Source organism: Oryzias latipes, chromosome 10 (assembly GCF_053564925.1).
Source record: "Oryzias latipes strain Hd-rR chromosome 10, Olatipes_Hd-rR_3.1".
NCBI classification, from domain to species: domain Eukaryota; kingdom Metazoa; phylum Chordata; class Actinopteri; order Beloniformes; family Adrianichthyidae; genus Oryzias; species Oryzias latipes.
The window spans coordinates 4,434,461-4,456,170 of record NC_136246.1 but is presented as its reverse complement, the minus strand read 5'-3'; the positions used below and the strand labels follow the sequence as shown (position 1 = coordinate 4,456,170).

The window sequence follows — 21,710 nt, the reverse complement described above, 5'->3', positions numbered from 1 at the left end:
GGTAAAAGCGGGACAGGAGTCAACTTCCAGATCTGATGATGCTGTTTTGGCTGCAATTGACTAACGTCCAAAATAGAGGACTTTGGAAGTCAGCTGCGTGAAAACACAATAATGGTGGCAAACATCTCCCGGCTCGTTGAGATGAACGCGGCTGAAATAAAAGACTGTAAGACAAAGATGGCAACGATGGAAAGAGAAATTCCACGGATTTTGAAGGAGAACCAAGACCTAAAAGAAAAAGTTGCTGATCTGGAAAGATACAAACGAAGATGTAACTTGAAAATTCATGGACTGAAAGAAAAAGATGAAGAGAACATCAGGGAACATGTGGTTGGAATCCTGTCCAAAATCGCACCGCAGTGGGCAGACGTGATGGACACGACGGTGGACACGGTTCATCGACTGGGGAGGAGGGAGGAAGGAAGACATCGCCAGGAGATCCTGCAGTTTGTCACGAGGCGCCCTAGAGATGCTTTCTGGAAGATCACCAAGAACTGCCAGACCTGCAAAGACCTGGGGATCCGCTTCAAGGAGGACTTCAGTAAAGCAGACCGAGAAGCTCGAGCGGCCGTCTGGCCCAAGATGGAGCGGGCCCGATCTGAAGGGAAGAACGTTTATTACAGGGGCCATGTGGGATACATCAACGGGACTAGAGTCACTGTGGAGTGAAATGTTTACAAGGAGGTGACAGACATATTTTGCGTTGTTGAGTTCAGATTGCTTTATTTAAATTGTTTTTTACTGTAATTATTCTAAGTTTTAACATTTAAGTCATCTTGTTTACATAATAGAGCAAATCTAAGTTAAGTATTTTATCTTTTTTTTTTTACATTTACCTTTTATTAACAAAAGTATTTTTTCTAAGATGCGAAAAGTTTTAATCAATATGGTTATATAATTTGTAAAAACAATTTATGTTGTTTTCCAGTGAAACATTTTAGTGAAAATCATCATATAATGGTAAAATTCTCAGGTTCATATTTAGTAAATAGATAGGGGTGCAGTTAACTTCTAATTTAAGACACCGGCTTCTTTAATCCTAAATTTTCTCTTTTTTGTTTACATATTTTCCGTGTTTTATTTATGTCTTTAAGTTCTGTGTGGTTTTTTATTTCAAAAAATACTAGGGTTATTAGAGATTCTGTTAAACAAAAATCACTTTATGTTTTACAAAAGCCAGAATGTTATTCAACACATTTCATAAAGAGATTAGTTTATATTCTAAATTTCTGAAATTAATTAATAATAAAAAAAAATGTAATAAACCTGTCTATTTTCAATGAAGACTATATGCTAAATGTTGTATGACGTTCCCTAGTATTGTAAACTACAACTTTAATGCTGTTTGTTAATTTTTTGTTTGTTTTTTATTCGTTTTTATTTTTTCGCTGTCGTTCTGTGTTTGTGTTTGTTTGAAGTTCAATAAAAAAAATAAAAAAAAAGTTTTCAAAATACGCCCCCGGAAGCCGCGCATGCGTGCAGCGTTTCCGCTCCACAGCAGCATGAAACTTTCGTTTCCTGAACTCCCGCGTGATTTTCTCCTCGGACGTTCGCCGGTTGATCGGCAGAATGATCACGGCGGTTTTCGTGGCTCTGTCCGCAGCCGCCTCCGCGGTATTGAGTGAAAGTGTGAGGTCGGCTGACATTCGCTCTTTGTTGAATGTGTCTACGTTCGAATTCGACAAATTCAGAAAAAACATTTAACCGTCTGTTTGACGGCAGCGGCGACCAGTTTAAGCGCCGGCTTCTGCACTTTCAGGTGAGGAACGAAAGACCCGGAAATGCCGTTACAATAACACTGGTATCACAGAATGTTTTCTTGCTTTATTTTTTCCCAATTGAGCTTTTTTTTAAATAAAATAATAAAAATAATAATAATCAAATAGAAAATGGGGTATATTTTAATCCACATATAAAAAGAGGCACCTTTTTACTCTTAGACACAATAAAAACTGAGGGGGAACACAATTTATGTACACATTCATACTTATATTAAATATATTCGTAACTATGAAGAAAAACGAAAAAAAATAATGCACAACAACTAATAAAAATAATGAAATGATTCTCATCCTAAGTAATCTGATGTTTTGTGGTTCGTAATGAAATAATTCCACTTCCTGTAAAAGCCCAATGGAGCAGACAGAACCAGCTCCTTTCACTCCAACAGAAACAGGATCATGGGTTTAATCCAGGGGTGTCAAACATACGGCCCGCGGGCTGTATCCGGCCCACCAGGTGGTTAAGTCTGGCCCACACATGAATAGTAAAAATCACAAGATTGTTTAAAAAAGAAAGCAAGTTTCTAGTCCATTCCTGTGGCGAGTTATGATTTTTTAAAGAAATAACCGAAATGCGCAATTCCGCCACTAGGGAGAGCAAAGGAAAAGCTAAACAGGTGAAACAAAATAACTCTGCATGTACCAAAGACGAAACATAACATCTCTGCATCTGGGTAAGATGCACTTTGGTTCCCTGCGAGCCTCAGCGCTGTTATCTTGCTATAAGGATGATCAGTAGCGACATCCTAATGACCAAAATGTTGTCAAAAAGTGAAGTGGAGTGAAGAGATTTCCAGGAAAAATGGACAGAGTTTTTTCTTTCTTTCACGAAGCTGAATGCAAAACCTGCATGCTTGGTATGTCATCAACAGGTTGCAGTCCTGAAAGAATATAACGTTCAGCACCACTAAGAGACTCACTATACAGAAAATTTTCTGGATTGCTTCAGTGTCAGATGTAAAATATTCAGTCTGTATAAAATTAAATAGACCAACTTTTTTTTAATTGAAATTAAGTTTATTCAAGATCCATTGGCCCCAAGTGATTAGGCTACTATGTTGGTTGAGGCATTTTTTTTTTTCAAATTGAGTAAAAAAACTAAAACAAAGCTTTTATTTTGCTTTTATGTTATGGTCCGGCCCACTACAGATCAGACGGGCTGAATGTGGCCCACAAACCAAAATGAGTTTGACACCCCCGGTTTAATCTAACGTAAAGCTTTCTTCTAAAACATGATACCGTTTTTTACTGGTAAACTTAAAATGCAGGGATTCGGTACAAAAAAATCTTTGATCTCTGATGTGGATCAAGCTCTGTTGCTAAAAATAGAGACTTGACCTAAATGAAAAGTAATTTATTTCTGTACATTATGGATACACCTTGTTCATAAACAGAACTAAAAGTAAAGGAAATATTGTTTTGTTATTTATTCAATGCCTTTTTTTTTAAATAAAGTCTGTCTTGTCTAAAGGGATTTCCCTCTTAACTGGTGTCAGGTTAGTGAGGAACATGCATTTGAAGGGATGTGCAGCAGAGATGAGGATGAGGGTTCCATTGACAAGACTGTTACCAAAACCTGCTGATGGCTGTTGTTTGAGGGATGATTGATGCCTGAATGAAAAAGACATTTCATCACTTTGGTCAATAAATATTTGACATCGTCATGTCTGAGGACAGAGCTGTCTAGTTCGGGTGTGGATTTTTTTGGGACGCCTCATTTGTAGAGACGGGAATCGAGAACCGGTTCTTGCTTGGGAACCGGCCCATGCTGTTTCAATTCCTTGGAATCTTTTGACATTTTTCCAGTTTATCGATTCCATTCAGCCCGAGTGATGGAACCTTTTCGATTCCCATCTCTACTTAATTCCAGGACTTGGCCTTCATGTTGGAGGTTTGAGGATTTTCAAAAAATGCTGCAACCGAGATCACAGAAATAGCAGCTTGCAGTCCAAAAACATGGGTGTGTAACGGATACGCGGAGCAGACACCTGAGGCCTGCAGCAGGGCCTGCTTTCACAGCTCAGGAACCTCCACCAGAAAGCCTCAACTACAGGAAGAGATGGCTCATCCCATCCCTGAAATGCCTGTCCCTTACAAACGTAACATTGTTACCATGGATACATGCGTGTGTTGCAGGAAGCTGCTGTGCGTCACACACACTTGAACTCATTTTCCACAGAAGCCCAGTCTGCCACTTATGGCTTCAACCAGTTCTCCGACCTGTCTCAGGAGGAATTCAGAGGTAACTGATGCTGACTCCACAAATCATTATTTCTCTCAGTAGAAAAGTTTGTCCTAAATGTTTGTCTTGACTGTTTTTCCACTACATGCTTTTATAACTGAGAGTGTGAAACTGATGTTTTTTTCCTCCAGGCATTTATTTGCAAGCGACTAGTGGCAGAGCCCCCCCCTTCTCTGGCCTGCCGGCGGAGGGGCTTCCAGCCAGATTTGATTGGAGAGACAAAGCGGTTGTGGCAGCGGTCCAGGACCAGCTAGCAGTAAGCTTTATACTGATAGATGTGAGGAGCGTGGATCAGCTGACAGAGGTCATGCAGGTCATGAAGACACTCCCACCCACACTGGGAGGCTTCTGCACCAGGCCACTGCCTGAGGGACAAACACGACACCGGGAAGAAGCACAGCTTTTGAACGTGTTGTCTTGTAGGTTTACACTGAATTAACGTCTGGGGGTCTGTTTGATCACAGCCAGACTATTTTTAATTTATCAAAAGAAAACAGAAGAGATGTCCACAAAAAACACACACTTCTTACATTCACGTAAAGGACATAAAGACATAAATATATTTTACGTACATGTAAAAGACATTTCATGGACCAATTCTCTAGGTGCTGAAATACACATTTCTATTATATATCATTTTTAGAGGGACAATTCCTACCACATCTTTTAAAGTAGTTAACGTTGTAAGTTATGGTGACACGACGAATGAGGCCCACCAAGCTCTAACCCTGTTTTCAGGCCCAAGTTGGGTGGCATTTTTCTCATGATGGAGGACATGTATAAAATAAAAAAAAAGCTCAAAATTGCATGTCTGAGTCAGGAGCAGCAAAAGAATGATGTTCCAAAAACTTGTGGCAGTGATATAGAAATTACAATCTGCAGCCCACACCCTCCTTGCTCCGCTCCCGATGCATCCACTTCTAGACACCTGGATCCATTAAAGTCTTCATTTTCCTTGTCTAAGCTGGAATCTGACATCTTTTGTCGCAATTGTAATGTTCGTGTTGTGAGGGGATGTAAGCTTGCAGGAGAGAGTGTGAACAAAGGGATGATGGGAAATAAGCAAGGCTTACTTCCACGTCAACGGTCACCACAACTCAGCGGTGAATTTCTAATGAAGTCCTGCCGATGTGCAGAAAATATAATAATGGATTGGATTTATCTGAGCTTTTCAAGACACCCAAAGCGCTTACATTGTGTCCATTATTCATTCACTCCTCATTCATACTTGGTGATGGTAAGCTATGGTTGTAGCCACAGCTGCCCTGGGGCAGACTGACAGAGGCGTGGCTGCCATTTCGCGCCTACGGCCCCTCTGACCATCACCGGGACCATTCATGCACATTCACACACCAGTGGAGCCACACTGGAGGCAAGGAGGCTGAAGTGTCTTGCCCAAGGACACAACGACATTTTGGCTGGTGGGAGCGGGGATCGAACCGCCAACCCTTCGATCATTGGACGACCTGCTCAACCACCTGAGCCACTGTCGCCCCACTATGTCCTAGAAGACGACACAACTTTTTCAGTTAAAAACAGCAGAATCAGAATTAAAATACCACTGGGAATGCTTTGAAAATAGATCTAAAGATGATCGGAGTGGGACTTTGAATGCTGTGGGAGGATTGTATGAGAAATGTCAGACTGGAAAAGCAGTGACCCAATAGCACAAGCACAGAAACCACAGGTTTTCTCATGTATCATGAAGATACTCCATAAGGAACTTGTGATTTGAAATGATAATGTGTGAAGATCCTCTCAGCGCTCTGCCATCTGCTTCAGCGAATCCCCTCGCTCTGCAGCGTTTGTGCTGCACATTCAGGGTTTCCACCCACTTCAACCATCCCCACATTTGGGGTCTGAGTTCTAGCACTGGTGGGGGGTACAGGTGACTTCTCAGTAGCTGTAAACAAGACAGTCTCTGGTGTTTACCAGCTTACAGGTAGATAAGACACTTGATGTCTATTAATAATGGTGTGCATGGACACACAGGTGCCTCCATAGGGGGCATTTATGCCTTCAGAAGCTTTTACTGTGACAAACCTTTCCTGCTGCTTCTGTCTAATACTTTGACTTTATATCTGATTTAAAGCGATAAAAATGATAGCAGAGGATTTCAGTGTTCATGACAATGACAGATTATTTCCATATTTGGTTCTGGTGTTTCACTCACATGTGCTCAGAGCTGCTCCAGCGGCACACGCTTCAGCTTCACTTTTAGCAGAGAAACTGAACGTTAGTTTGTGTTTCCTCATAAGCCAGTCGTGTCTGACCCTCTCCTAAAAACCTTTGAATTCACTTTGCTGATTCCACAGCACCTGACAGCAATACTGAGCATACTCCATCTGTTCCAGGAAATGAAATGATTACGTTTAAGGAAGACTTTGTTCTTGAGTTCTCTTTCCTACCACCATCCAGAAGGATGAACCAGAACCTCTGGGTCTTTTCTTCTGCACAGATTAATCATGTTGTATCAGAATATTAAAAAATTAATTCGTTAAATGACAAATATTGTCTCTCTTCTAAAAGGTAATAAGAGAGTTTAACCTCTTTGGAAACAATAAAACATCAATTTTAATTCAATCAATTTATTCATAAAGGACCAATCCCCACTGGAGGTTGTCTGAAGTAATTACACAAAAAGAAAGCAAGATCAAAGCAAGCCATTGTTCTAGTCATTATAAAGATTCCAGATTATTATAATCCAATTCAGTCAAATCCTTAAAAACGTATAAATCATCTTTATTACTTTATATTTATTGGTCTTTATAAGTGACCAACAAATAACGTCAAAGAGTTTTCCATGTAATCTTCTTCTGAGCAAATAAAGGGTGACGGGGGCGAAGAAAGCGGCCTCTGAAAGGAAGGTTTGGAAGAACCCTCCAGCAGAACCAGACCCAGTGAAGATGAACATCTGCTGCCGTCTGAGAGGACAGAAAGCAAACAAACAGAATAACTGGAACATCTGTTTTAGACCATTCCAGAGTTTTAAGGAGAAGGTGCTGATCTAAAAATTCCAAACTTTGAAATTGTTGACCTTTAACTGAGGCCAACACGAACAGGCCCAAGTTTCCTTCTGGTTCTGTTGAGTCATGCTGTCCTCTCCCTGTGCTCGGTGTCCTCTGGGTCGAGTTCAGACAGAGAAGGCTGCAGTGTTGTACTCGTGAATGCTGACCAACATCAGCTGGGCTTTTCTCCTGCTGGTTTCCCTGTTTTCAGAACTCAAAAGGACCTGAGAACATTGAACTTTACAAAGACAGCCCTGCTTTTGATAACATTTATGTTCGTTTTTCTGGGGGTTTGTTGCTGGGGGGTCTTTGAGCGTTAGCCGAGTTTGTCGTGGCTTCACTCTGACTTCATGCACATGCTAGAAACATCCACATTGCGTTGGAAATCCCTCCAGGGGGGCAGATGTGTCTCTTTGTGCCCCTTCTCTATGAGTCCAGAACAGTCTCATAATTCAGAAATCCATACTCCGATTTACAACTGTAATTCTATGCAAACATGCAATATCAATTTGGAAATGCACACGTTGTGTTTCACAAATGCACAATAATTGTTTCCCACAGATGTGCACGCTGTGCTTCAAAAAAACACAATAAATGTTTGAGAAATGTACAATAAATGCTTCACAAACATAATTTTGAGGTACACTTGTAATATGAACTCACAGATCATGTGAATTGCAGAATGTGCATTTACAAACTCACTCTCATTTGTGAAAGAAATCCCTGCAGTCGATTTTGAGACTCTCCTGACCCAGCAGGTCAACTAATGTCATCATTGGCTAATGAATCTGTCATTCAAACTCATCAGCAAAGCAGGCGCCTTCACTTTCAGCCAATCGAATGGCCCGTTAGACTTTCCCTATGCTTTCAAACTTATGGCGGAACTTCTGAAGTATGACAATGTACTGTCCTCGTACTATGGTGTCAATTCAGCGCCTAATATATTGCGCATCAAAACCCCAAATCCGCGAATCAAAATGCATAAATTGAGAATCAAAACCCACAATTTGCAACCAAAAGATATAACCCAAAGCACAATCATATTTATCAGCTGCTGATTTGTTTTCTCACCATTCTGAAATCGTCGTTTTGAGTCGCGCTTTTATTTTTTGCGTCATGCTTTTATTTTTTTCGATACTAAAACCTGCACACGTAAAATCAGCGACACGTCAATCAAGCGGAGGGGAGGCGGGACTTCCCCAACATCCAGTAGCTCATTGGCTACCAAATAACTCAGAGTCTTAGCTCAACATACCACTTTCAGAAGGTTCCAGTAAGTTTTTCTTGTTTGTGAAATCTTTTACTATATTAAACGATCAAATGTGTACTTTATGTAACTGGAGGACGCCAGCACAGTCAGATGAGGAGCTCCACCAGTAGCTGCTAGTGAAAAAAGATGTTAGAAAGTAAGACGTTGCATGAAAAACTATCACCATTCATTAAAAACAATGTTCTCCTGTGCTAGCCATGCTAGCAAGCTCAATGCTAGCGGGGTTTCCGGCTCATTTCATGACTTTTACGGATTAAACAAAGTGGACAGGGCAGATCAGGCCCTGACCATGCACAGATGCAGCCTGAAGTGTCCGTCAGCAGATGGCAGCAAAGAGCTGTTTCTCATAGTCCATGTGGAGATGCTGAAGCTCCCTCTGTCCCATGCAGTGCGGCAGCTGTTGGGCCTTCAGCGTGGTGGGTGCTGTGCAGTCTGCCCGTGCTGTGGGGGGGTCACGGCTGCAGCGGCTCAGCGTGCAGCAGCTCCTGGACTGCTCCTTCACAAACAAAGGCTGTGGCGGGGGTTCCCCCACCGCCGCTCTGAGCTGGCTTCTACAGGTGTGCTCTCATTTTCACCTGACACGTCCAGGTACCTGACACTGACTCCACAACTAAACCCACCCGTGTGGACCTGTGTGTTCCATCCAGACCAGAGAGAAGCTGGTGACGGCAGCAGAGTATCCGTACCAGGCCGAGGCCCAGATCTGCCGGTTCTTTTCCCAGACACACCAAGGCGTCGCTGTGAAGAACTTTACTGTCCATAACTTCAGGTAAATGACTCGTTTTTACAGTTTTTCTACCTGGAAAAGCTGAACATTCTTTAGAAGGAACAGCAGATTCATGGAAACCCAGAGAGAAGTTTGGTCCCTACACAGACTGGCCTGGGGGGCTGAGGACCAGAGCGCTGTTCGACTGTGACCCTCACGTTTTTGTTTACAGCACTTGAGTTTAATCACATGTTGTCATTGTTTACCCGACACTGCAGGAATCCTCTCCTGCTCAAACAATGAGCAGGGAATCCAGAAGATCCTTTTGCTTCCTTTCAAAGCCATTAACGGCCCGGTTCCTCCATTTCTCTGAGCAATGGAGAAGCATCTCCACTTCCTCCTGTTGTCTTTTATTCATCTTCCTCTGTCCACTTGTCTGCCCCTCGTGTTCGCCTCACCACCGTGGGGATCTCTGACCTCAGAAACGGAACGCCTCTCACTCTTCTCTCATCTTCACTCAACACTTAAACCTGCTTTCAATCACAGACAGAACAACACCGACTCTTTTTAACCTCCAGAATGTTTTGCACTCGTGGTTTTTTGTCATTTAATCTTGTGACAGAAATGAAACTTAATAGAATGATTATTATTACTAATATTATCATAGATTATTGTCATGTAAGCTTCAAAAGGGGGGACATGGTCACTTAAACATCTAAAGGCAGCTGCAGACAGGAAGTCTTTCTACTGCAAGCAAACATGAAAAATAAGACTGAACGGACGGCACTGAAGAAGAAGCTTTTAAATGATCAGGTTTATGTCTTTTTGAGAATCTTCCGTCTGATTGACTTTTTTATGGTCTGAATGGAGACTTATGACATTGTGAAGAAACAATCAGAACTTCTGAAATGTGTTTTCATTGATCTGAGGAGCGCGCTCTGCTTCTTTAATAGCAATGTATTTACCGCAGGCCGTCTGCCTGCAGAAAGAAGCAAGACTCAGAGCATTGCTGGCCCTCAGCAGCTCACAGCTCTCACTGTCACTCTTTGTTTCAAGCTTTGCCTTTTCTGGCATCTGCACAGAAATGGAACAGCTATTTGGACATGCTGCTTTTCTACACTTCCTGCTGTCAGACCCAGGGCCGGACCGACACTTTTCAGTGCCCTGGGAAAAAAAGGGCCCCAGTATCTATGTCCACAAGGCATTTTCATTTTGTGAATGTGGGGTCTTCAGGCTAAAGAATTCAACATTTTGATAGACAAAAAAAAAAAGAAGATATTTTCTCTGAACCTGCTAAATTCCCATTCTAGGGATGCTGGGAGTGCTCCACACACCCTTACAGTCACACCTGATGGAGACTGTTCTTGGACCGTGGGAGGACACCAGAGTTCCCGGAGAAAACACACAAAAACATGCAAACCCCACAAAAAATATTTCAGCCGGGATTTGAACCATAACCTTCTCACTCTGAGGCGAGAGTGAAAGTACTGATCTAAACATATAATTAATCAATATGTTTTATGCCCAGTAAGAACCCTTGGTGACATCACTGTAACAGAAAAGCATCAGAAATATTCTTTATGGTCCACTTGGTCCAAGATATTTTATTTTTAAGGAAAAATGTCTCTGGGGTTCTTATGGGCTAAGACAATATTGTAAATCTTTAGTTACATCCAAACCCGTCCCAAAAAGGCCCCTATATTTATACTCAGTTAAATTTCTTTCATTGTCTTTTGAAGGAGCAGTTTGATTCTGTAGTAAAAGTGCTTCAAACAAAAGCTAATTGTTTACAATACAAACACCAGTGTGAACAACCAAACCTAGCACTGGCTCTTTAAAAACCCTTCACAGCAGTTCACCTTTAAGATTGCTTACTCCCAAGTGTTTTTAAGCAAGAATCCTAACAGAGCAATCTTCATCCTTGACTATAAATGTGCAAACTGATGCACGGCATCCTCAAAACCAAGAGCTCTCACAAGGTCATGCTTGATTGTCAGAATCCAGTGCAGACAATACCGTGTGTGACATGGTGGTCGTCAACACACTCTGTAAAACAGGAATGATGTCTCACCTTCAAAGCTGCAGACAGGAGGAGTGTTCAACACAAAGGTTTGGAAAATGTTCTTTTAAGTCCATTTTGTTTAAGGAATCGTAGCAGATAAGCAGAAGTTTCACTTAGCTGATTCCTGTGGCAGAATCTGTTAACAAGTGCTGTGTGTCTGCTTTGCAGGACATTAAATTGCAGGCAAAACAGTAAACACAGCCTGTAGATGGTTAGTTCAGCTGCCAATCCTTCAAGACCCTTTGATTGTCTCAAAGTCTGCAGCCGAGCCCCGGCGGGGTCTCTGACTGATAAAAGATACTCAGGTTTCGGATCTGGAGGGTTGCAGCTCCACCGTGCATCTCCTTCTCCAGGAGCTTCTCAGGATCCTGCGAAGGTGTGAAGCTACAAGAACCTGGGCTGTCCCATGACAAAGCCTAGCAGCGGGTGGGCTTGCAGAACAAGCTTTCTCGTGATCTGGATGCTGGTTTTGTTCGCCATCTTTTTGGCTGACTAGTGTCTGAACATGCAGCTCCGGCTTAGAGCTAACTTTAGGACAGGCAAAGCTACCTTGTTTTTGGCATTATCAAAACCAGCTGTGTGGTTCCTCTGAGAGCAACTATTCACAATAAAATAAGATCAAGAATCTTTTTAAACTCCCGCTTAGCCGTTTCTACATGGCTTTAACATCAGTGGCACATTCTAACCAATCTGTCCGACATTTTAAAAACAACTATAGGGAAAAAGGGCATTCCTGCACATCTGCATTAGGTCGACACACATTGGGGATTGTAGCACAAACCTTAAACGTCCAGGAGAAACTGCTCGATTGCCCACTTGGTTAATCCAGCCGTAGACAGACAGCCGAGCTTTCAGAGAGCCGCAAAACAGAAGCTATCCAGAGAAACCTGCAGACTGAGACAGGATCTCCGTCTCTGATGTCACACGCGCTCATGGACGCTGCATGGCGTCTTCTCATGGAGGATAATGATCTAGGATAAAAGCTTTCTCCATTATCTCAGCCTCTGTGCAGAGGTGACAAAGCTTAAGGTTACAACAAAAATTCAAGAAAATGAACTGCTTAAAAACAACACATGCTCATGGACACTGTTGCTTCAAACACTCATGTTGAAGTTGGCTTCTGATTCATTCTTCCCAGTTGGAATCTTTTAGGACTGGAAAGAATGAAGTAACTGTGTTTAATTGATTTGATTGGAACTGTCTTGATGTGGTGGTTTCCTGTTTCGGTGTCATTAACAGGTCCTAATTTAACTTTCCCTAAACTGCAGACTCAGACGACTTAAATCAAAAGCTAACTTCAGCGCAGGGTTTTCAGTCTTAGACACACTGAAGTAGGTCTGTGCAAGGACTGGGTTTTAAAATAATCAATTTAGCGATCACGATGTTAGTCTATCCTACATTTATCCTTTAAATAGTTCTTTTTTTTTTTTACTAGCAATGTATCTGTAAATAAAAAAAATGGAGGAACTTTAACCTAAAAATGTAAACTTACATTAACCCAAAACTTTTTTTTTTTGCATAAAATGCTATTAAAAAATGATTTGTGGAACAAATATTCCTAATTCTATTTTCTAAGTAAAGACAAATGTGATGTTTGGGAATCTGATCTCAACTAAACCACAAACTCACAAACTTCTCTTTAGATGGATCTTTTTAAGAAAACTTCACTCCTAATCCAAAACCCTCCATCCATGGGATGGAATAATTTATCTCTTTTTTGCAGTTCTTTTTCAATTTCAATCTCATTTTCATTTTTGCTTTTAAACTATGATTGTCAATGTATCATATATATATATATATATATATATATATATATATATATATATATATATATATATATATATATATATATATATATATATATATATATATATATATATATATATATATATATATATATATATATATATATATATATATTGTTTATTTTTATTTTATATGCATCTTTGAAATGAAGTTACATCCCCTTTAGGATATCAGTGTTTCACACGGCTAAACACAAATGTTTGTCTAAATGTTGTTGTTGTTGTTCTTCACCTTCTCTGCACATGTTCAGTCATTAAAAAACCCTCTCTCAATGAATGTACATACTCAGAAAGAACCTGACAGAGGAAAGCATCAGAAAAACCTTTGAGTGGAATCATCTTCTGCACTCATGCAGTGAGACAAGTCGCAGATGTTCTGCAGAAGCAATAAGTAGAAGAATGTGGGGCAAAGTTTCTGTAAACCACAAAAACTGAACAAAGTAAGCCTGTGTGGTGTGTGTCCTCAGAGGCCAGGAGCCGGCCATGATGGCTCAGCTTGTGGAGCACGGGCCTCTGGTGGCTGTAGTGGACGCTGTCAGCTGGCAGGATTACCTGGGAGGCATCATCCAGCACCACTGCTCCAGCCAGTGGCCCAACCACGCAGTTTTAGTGGTTGGATACGACACTTCAGGTACGAGTTCCCCCTTCTTCACCAAAGCTCATCAAAAGATGGGGTTTTGATCCCAGCTAGTCATGCTTTGGGTCACAGGTCTCAAACTTAAGCTCCTTATTGGCCAAACACACCTGATCCAGGTAATTTGCCGCAGATGAGGCATCATTTCTTCCTCGCGTCCTGGAGTTGAGACGCTGGTGTTATGTGCAGAGAAGGGCCAGGGGAGGGGTCTGGAGTCGATGTAGATACAGAAAGTCACAGGTTCTGATTCACTTAATAAGTGGATTTGATCTGTAATGTTCATCAAAGAAACACTCCCACAGGGAGAGACAGAATGTAAAAAAAGAATCCAGAAAATCCTAATGTTGGATTTTTGATAATGGAGCAGAAAAGAATTCTTTAGTTTCTAGAAACAAGCAAGAACTCTGTTCTCACAGGCCTCACTTCTGTCACTCTAAAGGCCTGTTCACACCGGGACGAATTTCGCGCGCGATATTCGCCGACGTTTAAAAACCGACGCGAAGAACGCCACGCGTAAAAGCGTCATTTTTTAAAAAACGCCTCGGGATCGTTTTTTTGATTTGACGCGCCGCGTCAAAAACTATACGACCAATGAGAATGGAGCTTTTGGAGCTTCTGAAGTTACAATAAAACTCAACTTGGGGGCGCTCAAACACAAAACTGTCTTGCTGAGCACACATACGTAACGGCGAAGAAGATATACGCCAAGTAGCGTCAACACTGCCGCGAAGACATAAGACGAAGAAGATGCACTCACTGACGGACATTTCTAAAATATCCCCGAAAACGCTCATGATACATTTTTCAGCTCTTGTACCAGTCGATAAAACTCCCCATGTTCTTCTCCTCTCGTAACTATGGGATGTACCCAAAATCAACGTCTTTTCCGGCGTCTTTCATCATTCTACAGAACAATAATTTCTTCATCGCTGGAGCTGGAGCTACTGGTGCTGGAACTATTCATGTTTTCTTTGTTTGATTCTGACAAGCGCGTAAATACTTGCTCTCTTCTTCTGAGTGAAAAGTGACTTTCAGAAGCGTAAAGTTGCGCAGCGCCACCTTGTGTACAGGAGTATTTCTGTTTTACATTAAGCGCCATCTAATGTCAGGGAATGAAATTGCATGTTTGCTCGGCTTATCGTCAGCGAAAATCACTTGGGTGTGAACACAAAAAACGTGTTGAAAAACACTGCCGAATAACGTGCGCCGACAGGGCTCCAGACTGCGAGCAATTGGTTGCATTTTGCGACCAAAATTTGAGAGTGTGCGACTGAATTTTACATCCAGTCGCACATGTGCGACCAGTAAATTTGCCTCCCCCACCCTTCGTATTTTTTATACATTAAACGTGGAAGGGGCACCTCAATGATCAATGAATGATCATGAAACGCGAGCACTCTCGCGTGATACCTGTCTGTGAGGCGGCCACTGCGTGTGAGAAGAATAGGGAAAGCCACTGTGAGTGGCTAAAATGCGTGGAGGGGGCGGGGCCTAGAGATAATCGAGCGCGCGTAAACATCTGTGGGAAGGAAACTGAGACAAATGTCACAACCTGATATGTGCGTCTGAGCTATGGGTAAGCGAACTATTGATTCGTTCTTCCGACCTGTGGCTAGTGTACCAGTGCCAGAGTGTACAGCAGGGGTCTCAAACTCGCGGCCCGCGGGCTATTTGCGGCCCCCAAGATGATATTTTGCGGTCCCCGCCTTAATATGAAGGTTTAATGTTACTGCAGCCCGCCAGTTTGTATGAATGACACTTTTACATTGTCGTGCGCGGAGCTGACAAAGCAACCAATCACAGTAGGGTATATGACTCTTGGGGGCGTGACAATGACCGGGCTTAAAAGCAGGACACCTGACAGCCCCCTCCCTCCCCGGACCACTTTAAGGAGTTCCTTACTTTCCTTTAGAACACATTTATTCGCTCGTAATTTTCTACATACATGCAGTCCGTGCTGAACTTTTCTCTGGGCCGCACAGAACCGGAGGAAGGTTTAGGTTCTGATTACGGTTACGGCGGCGCATCAAACGGGTTACGGCAGCTCACCGCTCCCGTCCCGCGGGAGTCGGGTCAGCTGAGGAGAATAAATGTCCCACACGTACATGCGTGACAGCTAACGGGGCTTGAACTTTAAACACGTGCGGGATAAAACAACATTAGTTTTAGACACACTGAAAATACGTGGGGAAAATGCAACGATAGACGTGTTTGAGATGAACCGGCACCTCGCCTGGATCGTTGGGGACACCAGGCGGGGGGGCTGTGAGATGAAAGCGAATCTGCAGCAAGACTGAAGGACAACAGTTGGAGTTGTCCTTAACATTCAATTTAGTTTTAATATTCTTCTCCCCCTTAGTATGATCTGTTATTATATATTTTATGATTATTTTAATGTTTTGTGATGTATGTAGCCTTTTTTAATGAATTGGTATTTTAAATTATTTTAATTAATCACTCCACTACAAAAACCATCAGGACACATGTCCCATAATGCATTGTTTTGTAGTCTCTAGTTTCCAGCTGTGTCCGGGTAGGTTTGCCCCTTGCTCCCACCCCTTTCTCGCGATATTTTTGTGATGATTGACAGTTGATGTTGGAGCAAAAAAATATATATATACGTCTCACACCAGGTGATCTGCGCAGCGTTGAGTTCACCTGAGTGATCTCAAACACGGTTATTGTGCATCTTGGCTGCACCTATTTGGTGTCACAAAGATAAATTTCCATCCATTTTCTTTACTTATTTGTACTGTCATGACAGCGATGGTGCTGTCAGTTTACCTTCTTGTTGCATCTTCAAAAGTGCAGAATAAAATATGACACTGAATTTGAAACAGCACATTGTAATTTCTGCATCTATTCTTAAAGTATTTATTAGTAATACAGTGGAAATTAGTAGATTTGGTTAGCATGTTGATTTACGGTATGCGCCCCTAAATTTTCTGGTTGCGCCCCTAAAATTTTCACTTAGGGGCCACTGTGCTCCTAGTGAAAAAAGTTAGTCTGGAGCCCTGGCCGATATTCGTACCGGTGTGTACGGGCCTTAAAGCTAAAGCTTCTCTGTTGACATTCTTTCCACTACTGTAACTTCTCAACAAACAGCTGTTACTCAGTCATTCTATTGGTCAGAAGAACCATTCTAGTTCTAATAACTATTTTTTAATATGTTCTTGATAATCCTCATTCTGTTCATGATGTTTTTGTTTTCTCTAGTTCAAGTTATTCAAGTTGTAAACTGACCAATCAGATGCCTCAATAAAAGTACAATGAGCCTGCTGGCTCAACCTTGAGCGATGGACAGATTCTCAAGCTCACTCCTGATTGGCGATAGTGATTGCCATAGAAACGACACATCAGACCGACTTGGACCAATCCCTGCTTACTAACCTCGCCTGGCTCCAACATATTGTGAAAGAACGGCGACTGAATTGACTTCATTTGGTTTGGAGCTGGAAGTAAACCCTGTTCTATGTGTGACGTCACGCTGACTCAGTCCAGCTCTCACATACAATCCTTTTTCATATTATTTAGTGTTTGAAAAAATTCCTAATTTAAAGGTGAATTTGAATTAAAATTACAATTTTTTGGTTCTCTGGATGATAACACCTCTGTCCTGGGAGTTCTGCTTATTACGTTTCATAAACATCCTAGTATTTCACTTCTTATGCAGAAAAAAGGTCACATTATTTTGGGTTTTGGACTAAATTAGAATGTCATAATCCAAAAGTGTGCCTGAAACACTCAGTGTTGAAGTGAAACATGGATTTAAGTGTAACTGAGCATTTTACGCTTATTAGAAACGTATCCCTAAATGAAGCGAGGAGTCTGCTCAGAAAAACTTTGAGTGATTCCTGGTCTGATGGAAAGCTGAGCTGAGTTTTCTTCTTCTCTTGGTTTTTTGCTTCATGTTTTGTCTGAAGGGATTATGAAAGGATAAACTTAAATTCCAGTTTTTGTGTGGCAGGAGATGTTCCATACTGGATTGTGCAGAACTCTTGGGGAACCTCATGGGGGAACGAGGGCTATGTTTACATAAAAATGGGTGGAGACGTTTGTGGTAGGTTACGTCACGGTTGTCTGGATGCGTCGGCATTGGCGGTGAGGTGAACCTCCGGTGTCTCTCTTCCAGGTATCGCAGACTCAGTGGCCGCCGTCTCTGTCTGACAGCAACATGTGAATGATTATCCCGCCGCGGCCTTGTGAGAGTCAAAGCATGTGGGCGTATAGCTCTGAAAACAGCCTTCACCTCTGCTGCTCATAACCTTTACTGTACACATTATGCATCACATTAAATACAAGTTTGAACAGGACTGAGATTTACATCTGTACACCAAGGATTACATTAATCACAGCATAAATACATAGAATACACATAGAATACTATACAGAATAAATCCACTTTAGCTGTCTGTGACAGGATGAAGGAGTCCTGCTGTCTGATCAAGACATGAATGTGTTTTCATAAATAGAGATATGGCTGGAACCTGATTCACTTTAGCCAAAGCTCTCCTGTTGGATTTGTTTGAGAACCCTGAAGCCTTGTCCTGCCCGCCCGCCCCCCCGCCTCCCTGATCCGAGCGGCTCCAGGTCAGTCGGTGCCGCCTCCCTCATATGTGACGGGACATGAGGCAGCACTCTGCTCACTTGAGTTTAACAGTAAAAAAAGAGGTTTCTCCTCTTTGAATGTGAAAAAAACTTTTGTATATATTTTTTTAATTCATAAATGTGTATATTTTCTTTAAGAAATCTGCTGTTTTTCTACATTGCATTAAATGGAATGAATCTAAACTGTTTTCTGTCCTTTGTGGGGCTGCCACCTCATGCGCTTGGCGACCGCTGGCGCGTCGACCCGCTCTAGCAGTGCAACAGCGCCTCAGTCGGACTCCTCGCTGCTGCAGTACGAGCTGTCGCAGCACTCCGCCGTGTACAGGAAGGTGTGCACGTTGGGGTTCAGCTTGGGCACCCAGTGGCGCGGCACCAGGAATGTTGCCAGGTTGAAGAGGTCCACAAACACTTTGTAGCGGTCACTGAGACAAAACGTGCACGTTTCCAGTTATGTAACTTCTGGACTTTGAAGTTTGTCCGATGCAGACCACCAGAAAATCCCAGCTGGAACAGAAAAAAGGTTCCCCTTACCTGACAGTGGATCTGAGGTACTGGTATCCAGACGAGCCGCCTGTGCCCGCTTTGCTGCCAATCATACGGTGCACCATGCACACATGATTGTCTAGAAATGAGTGAAAGCAGTTAAAGGAAAGAGCGGCATGTTACCTCATGAAAGCAGGTAGACATAAAGTCACTGCAAAAACTCTAAATCATACCGAGGACATTTGTCTGACCTCATCTCAGATTACCGGTAAATTGTAATGCTTCAAAAAGGACTCAACAGGAAACAGATCTGGGAGGTTGAATTAATTAATTAAGTTAAAATACTAAAAAGACCTGAGATGTTACCTGTGGTCAAAATGACTGAAAACTGCATACATCTAGTGGGTAAGAGGTGGATTTTTTGCAGTGTGGTCCACTTAATGATCTGTTCATATTGTGATCTTAATAAATATGCCAATGCTCACATCTCCATTTGGTCATGAGTGTGTCGATGTCCATGAGGGAGGTGAGCAGCTGGAAGGGAACCTGGAACCTGGGCTCCTCCCTGATAGGTAAAAGCACATGTGAAGCTTTACTTTGCATGTTTGTGATCTAAGTTTTCCTGCATTTGGAACGTGAGCAGCTGTCATCTGTTCTCCACCAACAACCCAGCAGTTTTGTACTCATTATGACTTTGCAGTAACTGCTGGGTGACTCTGTGAGCTCTGCTGCCGCCTTAATGAGCCTCATGTGACATTTTGCTTTTCTCACACGTCTCAGAAGCTGCCTGGCGCCTTCAGGTAAAACTGAGCTCCGTGTGGGGGGGCGAGGGGCCCTTTGGATTGATATGACGGCTCACAAAGAGGGAGCTTGTGATATGGAAACGCTACAGGGGGAGGGAGTGTGCACGGCATGCACACAGGTGTGTAACCATAAGAGCAGAGATTTGTTACTTTGTGTGTGCAGTTGAAGGAGTAATTCTAAAGAAAGTCTTGCCTGTAGAAGTAGATCATCAGCGCTCCTTGCAGAGCTTTGTAGGAGAACCGCCTCTCACCTTGTGAACAAAAACGACAACATACCACCTTCAAATTCAGCTAGTGTGTGAACCTTACTGAGGTCTGAAGTTCACAGAAAAAACAACGAACCTTTGCTGACCAAGTGGTCGTGATGCTTTTCATCAAACAGAGAGGTGAAGATCTCCCTCTGCTTGGCTTGCTCTGCCTTCCGATCCTCTTTTTCCTCCCCATCTGCCATTTTCTGTTATTCCACACACAAATATTCGTTTTTTATGGCCTGCAGATAAAGCAGAAGCATCTTCTTCTGAAAGCTGACGTCCTTTTTACCTCCGTTTTCTGCCTCTCTTTGCTCAATCCTTCATATATATTGATCCTCAGTTTCTCCCAGAAGTTGAACCCGTCCACCTCCAAGCCCGGAGTTCTTTCCAGCCACGCCTGAAACGGCAGCACAATGGAACATGCTCTCATGCTGATTCATTAAACCAGAACCCTTCCTTTCAGCTCCAGGTCTGACCTCAACCAGCTTCAGGAGAGTCGGCTCCTGCTCGGCAGAGAGCAGCATCTCACTCTGCTGGCCTTTGAAGTTGTCTCTGTAGTGCCGTCTATTGTACGGGACCCTCAGGTTGTCCGGCACACCGATCTTGTTCTCCAAGAGCCGAAACTGAAGACTCTGGAAGCCGGAGGCTGGAGTAAGGTATTCCCTGTAAACATGACCCACGTCAGCGACCACAAACAGCAGGACGCTGCTTTGGAAAGAGAGAAAGCATGAGAGCACGAGTTCACCTGAAGTCAAAAAAGTCCAGGGCTGTCATGGTTTCCAGAACTGCAAACTGGTCGACCAGCAGTCTGAAGATCATCACAATCCGGTGGATACGAGTGTTGACTTTGAGCATGTTGCGTTCATCGCGAACCTGAAGGAAAACAAAACCAAATTTCAAGATACAGAAAAACGTCAGTCAGTCTCTGAATGGCTCTTCTCTTGCTGCTATTTCTACAGCTCAGTGATGGATGTGTGGTCTTCACATCCATCACATGAAGCTGACACCTCGCTGATGTTTTCATTTTTCATACTGATGGCTGCTGGATCTTCACTCAGCTTTCTGTGCTGACACTGTCACTCAAACTGCTTCATCTGGAGGGAAACGGTCTTCCTCTCAGGACTTACGTGTCCGCTGACGAAGATCTCTCGGACGGAGTCCAGCTCAAACAAAATCTGCTTGAACCACAGCTCATAAGCTGAAAGAACAAATCCACATTTTCAGGCTCTCCTTCACTCTAATGTCACATCATAGATTGAACGTGTGCGTTTATTCGAGTTTATTGGATAACAAGAATAATCTTTCAGATTAAGAATCAGATTTGGAATCAGTTTCACCTTGGTGGGTGACGATGAAGAGGTGCTCATCATGGATTTTGTTGCCTTTCACTTCACTTTGCAGAACCTGAGCTGTGATTATTTTGTCGAGCTGAACGTTGGACAGAAAAAAAAAACATGCTTGTTGATTTAAATGTATCTTGAAAAGCCCCGGATTCAGCAGTAAGAACAAACCTGCAGGTAGTCCCCATAAATGATTCCTCCTTTGCTGGCCTTGTTGACACCGGCCTGCGAGGCGTCCTCATCCTCATCAGCTGGAGGTTTGTTTTTGAATAACCTACAGCGTTAAGAGACACAAACATTGTGTTACAGGAATCTTCCACTTTTTAAGGACAGTTCCAACATCCCTCAGAGGAGCAGCAGCCTGAACGTACAAATGTCTCTTCTCAAAATACGGACATCCGCTCATGTCTGTCCAGGTGGGGAGTAACGCAGCAAAAACTTCTTCTAATCTCTGGAAATCAACTGACTTTGTTTTCAGTGCGATCCAGGCTTTTAAGGGTTCATCACATCCAATCACCTCCGAGCATTCAGGTGCTCTCTGGCCCGCCTCTGTTTGCTTCCTGCAGCTGCCGTTCACCTTTAGCCACCAAGCCATGACTTCACCCTGATCTTTGTTGAGCTCACTTTAAGAGAAAAACAGAATAAAAACAGGAAATAGTAAAGACATGGCTCACCAGCAGTTGAGCTAATCGACGTGGGCCCTGAGGAACCCCAGTG

At 42.7% G+C, this 21,710-nt stretch overlaps 2 protein-coding genes across 2 annotated transcripts; one reads left to right on the top strand and one right to left on the bottom strand.

Annotated features, from left to right (window-relative positions):
- The first annotated feature begins 1,518 nt into the window (after positions 1 to 1,518).
- ctso (cathepsin O) lies at positions 1,519 to 18,299 on the top strand. The gene is given in 9 exon segments (XM_004086479.5): positions 1,519 to 1,698; positions 1,700 to 1,759; positions 3,918 to 4,023; positions 4,155 to 4,279; positions 8,691 to 8,858; positions 8,949 to 9,070; positions 13,342 to 13,505; positions 17,476 to 17,568; positions 17,641 to 18,299. Coding segments are annotated over 9 exon segments (1,002 nt in total). The 5' UTR covers positions 1,519 to 1,569; the 3' UTR covers positions 17,676 to 18,299.
- tdo2a (tryptophan 2,3-dioxygenase a) lies at positions 17,759 to 21,494 on the bottom strand. Its single transcript, XM_004086478.5, has 12 exons — positions 21,365 to 21,494; positions 21,165 to 21,267; positions 20,991 to 21,081; positions 20,781 to 20,851; positions 20,399 to 20,526; positions 20,130 to 20,316; positions 19,943 to 20,050; positions 19,745 to 19,856; positions 19,596 to 19,653; positions 19,085 to 19,164; positions 18,648 to 18,738; positions 17,759 to 18,538 (listed from the first exon to the last, which is right to left on the bottom strand). Exons 1-12 carry the CDS (start codon positions 21,397 to 21,399, stop codon positions 18,385 to 18,387), a joined length of 1,218 nt encoding a protein of 405 aa, XP_004086526.1. The 5' UTR covers positions 21,400 to 21,494; the 3' UTR covers positions 17,759 to 18,384.
- Positions 21,495 to 21,710: the final 216 nt, after the last annotated feature.

What these genes read in the sequence shown, in the direction of transcription:
- tdo2a (XM_004086478.5), bottom strand. Translation starts at nt 21,399, where the DNA reads ATGAGCGGATGTCCGTATTTTGAGAAGAGACATTT. An exon ending in CGACCACTTGGTCAGCAAAG is followed by an intron (nt 19,654 to 19,744) that starts GTTCGTTGTTTT and finishes TTTGTTCACAAG; the next exon opens with GTGAGAGGCGGTTCTCCTAC. An exon ending in ACTCATGACCAAATGGAGAT is followed by an intron (nt 18,739 to 19,084) that starts GTGAGCATTGGC and finishes ACTCATTTCTAG; the next exon opens with ACAATCATGTGTGCATGGTG.